The following is an 11,985-nucleotide window of genomic DNA, read 5'->3' on the forward strand; positions in this document are numbered from 1 at the left end:
AAAACAAAATAACAGACGTTTGGATTCTTCTCCCATCTACAAAATATGCACGTATATAATTTGGTTGAGTAAAAGAAAACTTGCCTCCTATGTCAGAACAATATCTCCTAGACCTAGTGTTTCTCCTTTCTCCTTTAGTCAGTGTCAGAGAAGAGAAACTTTTGTTTGTTAGCTTTATATCTCCTCTAAAAGCCAAGGTGGCTTACATAAGGAGCTCCTTTTATATTTTTTTCCTATAGCAACTCTCAGAGGGAGGTTGGGTTAAGGATGAGTGTCTGTTTCAAAATTAATGAAAAAGGATAAACTCTCAGTATAACTTCTTAACTACCACATCTTGCTGCATCTCTTGCACAAAGAAATGCATCAACAGAGCAATCACTTGTTTCCTACAATTCATCTCCCCTTTGGGTTTGTGCCCAGCACTTCCAAATGTGGGGTTTCCTTGAAGTTTCATGTTTCTGTCTGCAAGTTGCCAGTTCCCTTTGTTCCTGGGCTTGAGGTGAAGCAGGTCTTGCCCAGGCCTTCACCTCTCTTCTCTCAGGAAAGTCTCCAGATGACATCTTGCTTTTCATCTCCATCTGAGACCAGGAACCAGCCTCTGCACAGTCCAACAACCCAGCATACTCATACTCACCATGTCTCTCTCTAGCCACCAACTTCCTGCTGTCTTTCCAAAAGCACTTCTGTCTTTATGCCTCATAGCAGCACAGTCTCAATGTGGCAACATCTCCCCATTGTCTTTTGTATCTCTTTGTCCTCTCCTTTTATGGATCAAACTGGCAGCATATCTCCCTGGAGTTTGTTACCCAGGGCTTTAGTATCTAACACCTATACCCAGAAGTTGACCAGTGGGAATGCTCCCTACGTATGCCCTACAGCAATCATGGCTAGCAGCTGGGACAGCTGATCAGCCTTCATAACAACACAGCTGCATGGCAAGCCCACACCTACGTTCCTTCTTCCTTTTTCTCCCTCATTGCGCTGACTCACACAAGCACAATAGCAGCCAGCCTGGCCACAAAACCATATAGCACATCAGTTTTTACTCATTTGGATTACTACAGCTCAGTTGTTACAGATTGATAATAGATATTTATTTATTTTTATTAATTTATATGCTGCCCATCTCACTACTGAATTTTTTCAGGTTTTTTTTTTAATACATGGCAACTACCTACACCAACTATTTTGCGGTGCGTAATGTCCATTATTCAGGGAGACTTGGGTGGATTATCATTATTATTTTGAAAGAAGTGCTGGTAATCTCTCTTTAAGTAATAATCTGACAGTCCTCATCTCAGTAAGCTCATGGACAGTAACAGCAATTCTAAAAGCACTACAGTGTACTTTGGTTGTGACCTGTCAGACTACAAATCTGTATGATGTACGCCAGGAGTGTCAAACTCAAAGCGTGCTTAAATCTAGCCCATGAGGCTGGCCTGGAAATACCAAAGGACTGGCCTGTAGTACATCTACCAGTGAAAACTGACGACGAGGGGGCCACGTGTGGTTCCCTGCAGCCTGTTTTTTTACCTCCAAGGCCTCCTGCAGCACTCTGCCTGCTGAAAACAGGCCATGCAGAGGCCCGTTTTCAACCGGCAGAATACTACAGGAGGACTGGATTGGACTGGATTACAATTATGTGACCTTAAGTAAGTGCCTGATCTGGATAGAAAGCAAGCAACATCCTATGCTAATACTACAGTTTAATGCCAGATTTTACATACTGTAGGTCCATTTAATCTACAATCAACAATCTATAATTGACAGCCATTTCTATTTATTATCCTGGAAATTTACCTCAGCTGTTAGATCTTGTATTATTATGTTATTTATGCTACTGTATTTTTATTATTAGTTCAGTAATAAAAATACAATAGTATTAATAGCTTTTCTACCTGGAAAAGCAATTTACTATTAAACAATGGGGTATAAATTTAGAAATAAAAAGTTTAGTTGAATATGAAGAATAAGTAATAACTGTTTGCCAGTAATATCTGGTAGAGGAGCCTGCGTCAAATGCCCACTATGGCTATGCCCATCCCGGCCATGCTCACCATGGTCATGCCCACCACCCCTGGCCACAGATACACACCCGAGGTCAAATACAACCCTGATGTGGCCCTCAAAGAAATTGAGTTTGACACCCCTGGTCTAAGCTATTGTTTCATATCTATTTAAAGGGGGGGGGGGATTAGTGAGTTACATTTTTCATGGGAGCATATTTTTTAAAATTCTTTTTCAAAATAGTATTCTCCACATACTGCACAATCTGAAGTATTCCAGAACTAAGCTTCCTACTTTTAATGGAAGTTATGCAAGTTATTTATATGTTCACACCAGTGGTGGGTTTCAATTTTTTTTTCTACCTGCTATGTGGGCATGGCTTATTTTGTAGGCATGGCTTGGTGGTCATTTGACTGGGTGGGCATGGGTAATTTAGCCATCCATTTTGCCAATTTAGAAGTTTATTAAACAATACACAGCAGCCACCTTTTCTATTGTTTTTAATACTGCATAAAGTTTTTGCTCTAGGTTTTTATTTAATAAGGGGGAGTGGTTGGCAATGGCTGGGGATTTCTGGGAATTTCTCCTCTGTGTTAGAGGCACCAAAATAATCAAGATGATATAAGGTCTCCTGCTGGAGCAGTAGATGACCTCTGAGGTCCCTTCCAGCCCTGGATTGTTGTGCTGTTTCAAAGCATCCTCTGAAGCTGCATCTAGTGCCAGGTTTGTGGTCCTTCCTTTTTCTCTCCCTCCTTCCCTCTCTATAGCCATCCATCTCATTCACTTTCCCTTCCCTCTTTATCCCTTCCCTTCCTCTTTCTTTTTCTTTCTCCCTTCCCTTCCCTCTTTCTCCCTTCCCTCCCTCCCTCTTTCTTTCTTTTCTTCCTTCCTTCCTTCCTTCCTGTGAACAACCCCATAAGGTCTTTGGTAGGAGGAAGAAAAGCCAGATGTTTTGAAACTGAGAAAATCATCTGGCATTTTTAGAGCTCCATTATTGATTAGCCTAGCCTGAGCAAGGATAGCTAGCAGCACTTTCAATAAGCTCTCAACTTAAGCTCGGTGTACTTGGGGATCCCCAAACGGTGAGGATTTTTCTTTCTTTCTCCCTTGAAGGCCCCCCGCAGCCCATTTTTGCTCCCAGGGGGCAGCAGAGAGGCTTGGTAGGCACCCCCCGTGACCTGTTTTGGGCGTAACAGGCCTCCCTGAAGCCCCCTGGGAGCCATAATGAGGCCATGGGGACTCCTAGAAGGTGTCAAGCTTGGGGGGCAGGTGTAGCAAGCTCCAGGGAGGGGGGCTAGCATGACTTATCTGTAGGCAGGAAGAGGCAGCTCAGTTGGGGCACAGGGCAGGTACTATGTGGGAACTGGGAAGGCAGCTTAGGCAGGCAAGCCACCCGGGAGGTGAGAAGTGACTGGGTAGGGTGGGTGCGCAGGGCGAGCGGCCAGGAACCAGTTTGGGGGCATGGCCGACCTGCCATCTCTACCAGTTCAATGACTCAGGCCCAATTTCCACTACCAGTTTGCCCGAACCAGTAGGAACCCACCTCTGGTTCATATGATATAAAGCACAAGGGGAGTGTATGTAGAAGGTGTATTATGTATTTATGTCCATCTCACATGCACACACATATCATTATTATCATCATCATCATCATCATATAAAACTCCTGAGGAGTCTCCTCGGTCTTGAGAAGACTGCACTTCCCTATTCAAGACTACATGCAAACTGGAGGATCATTTTCAACTCCCAGCTCCTGCTTGAAGAATGAATAGCAGCTGTGGCCAAGAGGCCTTTTGCAAGCCTTTTAAAACAATCACTCATCCCTTGTCAACTTAGGAGTGAACTATTGCAATGCCCTGTGCATGACACTGTCCTTGAAGACCACCAAAAGCTGCAGCTAGTCCAGAAATGGTGTAGAAAGTAATGGGCATGCCACAATACGTCCATCCGATGATGACACTGCTGTGTGAGCTGCACTGGTTGCCAGTGAACTTTTAGATGTAATTCATGGTGTACCTATAAAGTCCTTCATGGTATAGGACCTGGCTATCTAAGGATCAGTCTTTCCCTGATAATCATTACCATTTGTCTTATTTTAATTACTAGGCCCAGTCACCATTGGTGAGATAGGCAGCATATAAATGTAATAAATATTTTTTTTAAAAAAAGCTTAGTATTGGACTAAAAAGTTAAGTTCTACCAGAAATTAAGAAATAATTGTTAATAAAGTATAAAGCTATCATAAATAGTATTCTGTCTGCTATGCAATGGCTTGATTTCACATATATTTGTATGTTCCATGAACCAGTTATTCTATTCAAAAAAGTAATCCTTTGTCTTTATACAATTGGGGAAAAAAGTACTTGCTTTTCATTTGTGGTAATATTGTCACAGTCATACATATTCATATCTGCAAATGAGAGAAAGCAAGAATAATACTTCTGAGTGCACCCTTATAAGATTATATAGCTTGTGTTTTAGAACATTCATACTATCTTTTTCTTTCTGTTTCTGATTACACAGTAAGGAGGACATTGAAGAGTGGATTGTCTCCAGAAGAAGCTAAAGCTTTGGGTCTGATGGGCACTTCAGAGATGCAAGTGTGATGACAGCAATTAAGTCTGCTAAAAGAAACATCTTCCTCTTTTCTTCATGCACACATGCCATCAACAATCTTCAAATTCAATACCCCTCTGCCAGTTTCAGCTGCTATTTGTTTTATCCCACTGCTGCATGACACTGAATCAAATAATAAACTTAAATTAGTAAACTAACCCTGTAACTCACTATTACAAAAATAAATTACAGGAGCAGAAGATCAATTCAACATTGTCTCACATTCATTCTGTTATACTGCATTTAAGAGAGTTGCCCTTGGGCCATCTTGTATTGTGCAAAAGGTGTTAATGCTAATTTTCTTGCAATCAGTTGCAGTAATTGTAAAGTACCAGTTTATCAATTCTTTAAACATTTTTTTAAAAGTTCTTACTATCGTAAGGCAGGGAAATGTCGGTCAAGCATAAATATGAAAGACAAGTTAAATTATATCAGAATAGTTTTAAACAAAATACTATTTCCTAATTTCATCTAGTATCATTTGCAGTTTTTCCTGAGATTTTTTCTGGACTGTAAAAAAAAATTTAATGAATATGTTGACAATAATTTGGACAAAGAATAACTGTTTTGGATGCTATTAAACCAGTCATAAGGGATTACTTTATACAATATAACCATTTAGAAAAAAATACTATTTTCTATACAGAATTAGATAGGAAAATAAGGCTCACATTGGGGCCCATTAGGCTGCTGTTTTCATTCAATTTAAAATATTTAAATTATCAGTTTAATTAGATTTTACTAATATTTGCCTTTCTCTCACAAACCTTGAAGAAACAATAAGGAAAACAATTGTTTTAAATATAAAATTTGTTCCGAATCAACTATTCAATGGGTTGGTAACCCTTGTTATTATTCTGGATCATTCACCAACAACCTTTATATAGAAAGTCTAGAATGTTCAATCTTAAAAAATCTTTAAAAAACACAGAACCTAATATCTTTTAGGCATGAAATCTCTGACCTAATCAGCATCTCCAACAAGCTAGTTATGAAAATAAAACACTTGTTAAATCATGCACTGAAAGCTTTGCAATAAAAACTAGGTAAGCACAGTGCAAAACAAGTGGATCCCACACTAAGCAGTACAAGCAGAAAGAATAATAATCTGTATTTATTTATTTCTAATGATGTCTATTACTTGACTGATTTTATTCTACAATTTATTTGGACTTATAGGGATGTTATATGGATTTATAAAAGCTTCCACTGGGCTACAGAATTACATTTTATTCCTCCTAATGCCCTACTCTTTAATGATTCGACAGTGACCTGTAAGTATTTTGTTAATAAACCTCATTGCTGTGCTTTCAACTAGAAAGAAGGAATTATTACTACAATGAATAATATTGATCGTTTTTCTCATTTAACTTTTTTATGTGTTTCAAAAGGACTAAACTAAATGTTGGTATTGATTTTCTAAAATCAATATCAACCATCAGAAACATTTTTTGTCGCTCGTATCAGGGTTTTGTAGTGATAAGAGCAACAAAATAATTCAGGAAAGGTACTTCAGAGCATAAAGTATCATTGAAGCAAACCTAGTGGCTGTTTTAAAGCACTGCAGGGAAGCCTAAGCTTCTATGTTTCCACATACTCCTAGCATGTTTTTGGAATTAAATCCAAAGCACTGGATAATCAAAAAGCAATAAATATTTCTAAATTTTCAGAATAAGGTGAGAAAGAATATATAATTCTATAAAAGAATATTTAAATTAAATTAATAAAAACACTTATCAATGGGATCACATGATCTGATTCTTAGTGCAATAATAGAGCTTTTATGAATTCCAGTACCCTCCTAATGACAGAAAAAGTATTTGTGTTTCTTCATCTCTTTACTGGTGAGACTTTCATCCTATTGCCAAGTCTTTCTGCCCCATCTTCTTTTCAAACTTTCTGACACTTTACTTTTTGTACTTTGGAAGGAACCAGCTTGACTTGGAAGGAGGAGCAGGTGACTTTCTTTCCAAGACTGGAGTCACATTTCTCACTTTTGCAGAAAAATATCCAATGAATCTTATTTCTTAATGGATTGTTGGCTACCAAAAAACACAATTATGTTTGTCTATAACTTCTCCAAATAAACATATAGAGTAATTTTTTGAAAAGTTAATCACGGTATTAAGAATGACTTTAGAAGTAAACAAATTCCCATTCTAAATTGTTGCATTGATATATCTATATATTGTTTATACTACAATACATTTTGTGAATCATTTTTCAATCTTATTCCAAATGCATCTTGTAAAAATTCATTTCTGTAAGAAACACTTCTAAGCACTTGCTTATTGAAATCATGATTATGATTGTGTTTTGATATACAAATGATATGTTTTGTTTCCTAAAACCATTAAGTTTCTAAATAAGTTTTTGTTAACATTTACAATGGTATGACAATAATTCAAACAGCTGTTTCAGTTTATATGACTCCTAATAACCAGAAAACATTAGATCAGAGTTCCCCAACCTTTCTGGGTTGGCAGCCCAGAGCAGAGGGAGGGGGAAAGGGGATGATTTTGTGGGAGCGTCAAGTTCCTGTGTGTACCCGTATTCAAGTACCCATGACATTCGCGGTGATGGTTACACGAGTGGAGCAGCAAGCACCCACAATGAGGCTAAGGGGAGTGAGGCCACGAGCGTCCACAACAAGGCTTGCATGAATGGAGCCACAAGCACCTATGACAAGTCTTGTGCAAGTGGGGCTGTGTGCATGCATGGAGGTGCACACAACTCACATAGCCTGCTGGCAATTAGGCCATGGCCCAGTAATGGGCTGCAGCCCACAGGCTGGAAACCCCTGCACTCAATGACATTGAAGAATTACAGATAATCTTCGTATTTCTTTGTTGCTATCTCGGGATCATGTGCATTTTCATAACTCAGATATGATAGTTTTTTCTAATGAAGTACTACTGTACATGAGCTTTGTCTTTGAGAATCTCGTGAGCCAACTTATTTGGAGCCTGGTTTTGAAGCTTACCATGAGAAAACCAATCTACATCTGGTATAGATTAACTTCACTGGACTCTGGTCATAATCTCCCATGTAATTTTTCTGTTGGATTATTCCTTTGCTGCTTATGATTGACAAAACTTTGAAATATTCCTAATGACAAACGGTCACAATTTTTGTTACCTCCCTTTTTCTCCCCTCCCCAAAGGGCACCAACTAAAATTCCTGTATCAGTAAATATTTTCCAAGCTGCAGTAAGCTTTTGTTAGTGGAATGAAGGTCAAACGACCTTCTCACCTGCAGTCATTTAAATGACTGCAGGTGAGAAAAAAGAAAAGGGAAAATTTATGAAAATTAAGAGTGGAAATTCTGTTTCAGGTAGCTGAGGACTGACTCTCTAAATTTATGAAAAAGATAGCATACTAATCTTCCTAATTCCAAATGACAATCTTTCTTTTAGAATTGTTGCCTTTTACTATACTTTGTCCATAAGATTATGAAAGGAAAATTAGTGAGATATGACATGAGGTACACAAATGTCTGTTAACTCCCTTTCATAAAATATTTAGGGAAGTGGTATCATCTTATCCTCTTCCAAGGCATATTTGGAAGCAGCTTTTAAAGCTGGGGAACCTGGTATTTCAATGAAAGATAGAAGGCATTTTTTAAAAAAACGAAAAACAAAAAAAATGAAAAACTTCAGCCATTTGATAAGATAAAATAAACAGCAGTACTCTCATTTCACAAAAATTTAGCCCAATATTGCAAGAGGAAAATATTCTGAGAAAAAGGGTGGGGTTTTTTTAGTTTGTCTTTAATGTATTCAGTAAACTCCAATGCGTATTGTTTGCTTATTTTAGAATGTTTCTCTAAAGGAACTATTCATCTATATGCTGGAACTATTTTTTTATGAGACAGATTAGAATTAATTAACTGTTATTTTAAAAAAGGGTAAATATATCTAGACTTTTAATATAAATTGGTCCAAATAATATCTATTTTCATCTATGTTGAAAGATAATTGTCAGTGTTACAATATAACTACTAGCTGTCCACTGAAATACTAAAAGAAATTCCGTACTATAAAATGCTAAGGCTATGATTTGTTGTTGTTTTGTAGATTTTTAAGAACCAAATCCCTTTAATCAATCATTTTCAAACACATACACACACATATATGCATACATATGTAGACATATTTACATACATTCATATATAGATAGATGACATAGATAGATACATATATATGAACAATTCATGATACACAAAAGGAAAATTTACACAAATAATTTATATATATGTAAAATGTGTGTGTGTGTAAAATTACAGCTGTATCCCATGTTGAATTGACTTTTGATATTGGCCAAGCTCATCCAAACATTTAAACGTAAAATATTCTAGATGTTTATATAATGAGAGAATAGTTTTCTCTATTGAACTCAGACTCATTTTCATGCACTCCTGAAGCCTGAGCTCAATAGTTCAATCAACCTTTTTCCAGGAACTTGTGTATACAGTTAAAGTTTTAATGAGCTTTTTTTGGGGGGGGGGAATATTGTATTGAAATCTGCATTAACAAAAATAAGTTTAAAAGATTCAATAAATGTAAACCAAGAAATTTATGTTTTGTTTAGAAGTGGTAAATATTTTTGGCCCTTAAAAAACAAAAACAAATCTTTGCTTGTGTACTGGGCATGAACATGAATAAATGTCTCTTTTTTTCACACATGGTTCAGTCTCTGTTATCTGAAAAATCTAGTGTTAATGGTTATACATAGCTGCATTAAAGCTATGGTATCTGGGAAATAGTGAAATGCAAACAAATCCAGGTTGAAGGCACTGTGCTGCTCATAGTTGTCCATATTTTTTTTATTGGTGCAGAACTTTGACCTATTAAAATTTTTAAAATTATAACAAAATATGTTAAAGGAGTCTTTATTAACTTCAGTTAACTCTTAAATCAGTTCCCTTTTTATTAACCCTTGATGTGATTTTGAAATTACTTATTTTTAACTATAATTTCTGATTCAATATTAAAGGGTTACCAATCTTCTCCCTTTCTCACAATCTTAGCACAGTGAGTACCATCCTTGGTCAAGAATTCAAATACCACTTTAAGGATGTAATTGAAACTGCCCTGTAATTATTGAAAAAGGACATGAGAAATACAAACACTGCAGTCCTTACATGAACTGTCACTGAGTTAAGTGAGACATATTTTTTAGTTAAAATTAAAAAGACAATTTTTAACTTTATTAGCAGTTGATATTAGTAATTATAGGAGTGGCCTAGTGGTGAAGACTCACCTGTCACTCAGAAGGTTGAGGATTCAATCGTAGAGTGCAAAGAAAAAATACTTGATACAAAATCCAGGTGGCATCAGGAAGGGCATCCATCGATTAAATACTCAGTTCCATCCAGTCATCACAATTTTACCCCAAATTAAGGAATTACAGGGTGGTAAAAAGGAAAGGTTTTTTTATTTTAGCCAAAATAGGGATTTATAAAACTTTCACTAAGTAATGTAGAAAACTAAGAATTTGAGTTAATCTATTCCATTTATTTGTATGCTTATACACCAGTGGAGTTAAATTTTGTTATTGTGCATAGATCTCATTTTTCACAGAATTCAGAACTGGGATTCCTTGTTGAATTATATAGGAAAATTCTGACTTACCCAATTTATGAAGGAAAACATTAAACAATGAAACCTGTACACAGTATAAAAAATTATTTCCACAGCATATATACTGTACTATGGATGTGGCTCCCTGAAATGTTTAAATTGATATGACATGAAATTATATTTAATCAGCTAGCAATGTATTACACTAATTTATGCAAATGTTGTATAAAATAATAAATGCAACTTTCATGCATAAAATGTTTTTTAATTATTTGTTGCAGCACAACAATCCACCATTAAACATGTGACTTGTTTTCTAAAATAAAACATTGTAATGTTGGATTATATTTCTCTGTAACGATTGTATTTTGATTTCTCACGTCTTATTTGTGAGCTGTGTATTTTTTTAAAAAAGTTTGTAAAGTAGAAAATGTTAACTACTGTAGTATAAAATGTATATGTTAATAATTATTTTTTCTCTTTGTGTAGTGTTGGGTGAAATAAGAATTTTACCCAGCAGTATTATTCTATGAACTTAAAGACCCAAAGATACATATTGAAAAGTATATTTAAAAAACAACAAAAATGCACAATGTCACAGATGCATGTACATCTCTCTAGGTAGGAATGAGTCATTGTTATTTTCATTATACGCTCAATCTTATTAACTAATTAATTCAATTAGCTTGGAAGTTAGTACATCACCAGACTTTTATTTAGTATTGTTCTACTAGATAAATAAGCCTCACTCTGAATGAGGTTTTCATATAAGAAGAATAGAGAATATGAAGAACTGATTTTCTTTTTCTGAATTTGTTGCATACGAGAGCACATTTAAAATATGTAGATATCGGTTCAGTTTGGGCACTATAAGTTTAATGCAAGTTTAACACATAATTGATCTCTGCTCTCAACACCTTACGACTTTTTTTTTTGTTTTTGTTGTTGTTGTTCCTGGGCTACTCAACCTTGGAATATTGATTATTGGCCACAGGCCATTATATCTAATGTAATTGACAATTAACATATATTTTACATTAAGTAGTTTACTAGTGCCATTTTTTCCCTTTTGGTTAGAAAGAGGCATCTTTGTTTTGATTACAATCCTAAATACACAAAAATGACTTAACATCTGACTGTTGTTTTTAAAATTCAATGTAACAAAAAAACAGTTTATTTCATTGGCTGTAACATTACTGCTTGAAAGAAATCATCACAAACATAAAATGGCTGGGAATGTTAATGGAAAGTCAGGGCAGAAATAATACCTTTGGACATAGAGAACAAAATGTAATAAGTTGTTGGCAATGGGAAGACTGGAAATAAGAGAGCTGGAAATAAACAAATAACTGAAAGGAAATTAAGATTCACTAGATAGTCCTGGAGAATCGATTTATCACTTAGAGCAATGAGCAAAATTTGTTCCATAGCTGGCTCAAATCTTGAAATGCTACATCTAATCTTATGAAGTTATGTTGCTAAGGTATCTTGAATTCTAAATATTGAAAAGCATGGCTAAATATTAACTGTGAGAAATACCAGAGCATTAAAGTTATATAGAACAAACACAGAGATTTTGTTGTCATGTCTTGTTTCTTTGTAACATGCAATTTGATCATAATGCAAAACAATTAACAAAGGCCATGTTCTCCTTTAGAAAATATGCACAAATTCAAGTGAATGATACAACACATTTGTAGGCACATTCATATTTACATACCTACGAGTTCTTTTTCAAACATATAATTTTTCAACTCTTAATGAAACAGGAATGACAGCAT

At 35.7% G+C, this 11,985-nt stretch overlaps 1 protein-coding gene across 7 annotated transcripts in view; it reads left to right on the plus strand.

Annotated features, from left to right (window-relative positions):
* Positions 1 to 11,776, plus strand: part of FHOD3 (formin homology 2 domain containing 3) — a 270,970-nt gene extending 259,194 nt beyond the window's left edge. For all 7 annotated transcript variants that reach the window (XM_081971408.1, XM_081971409.1, XM_081971411.1 and 4 more), the window contains one exon: positions 4,531 to 11,776. In XM_081971408.1, coding sequence (XP_081827534.1) covers positions 4,531 to 4,613 — 83 coding nt within the window. In that variant the 3' untranslated portion in view covers positions 4,614 to 11,776. The remainder of the gene's footprint in view (positions 1 to 4,530) is intronic.
* The last annotated feature ends 209 nt before the right edge of the window (positions 11,777 to 11,985 follow it).

The sequence above is a fragment of the Natrix helvetica genome, assembly GCF_964273705.1.
Source record: "Natrix helvetica genome assembly, chromosome: Z".
Classification (NCBI taxonomy): Eukaryota; Metazoa; Chordata; class Lepidosauria; order Squamata; family Natricidae; genus Natrix; species Natrix helvetica.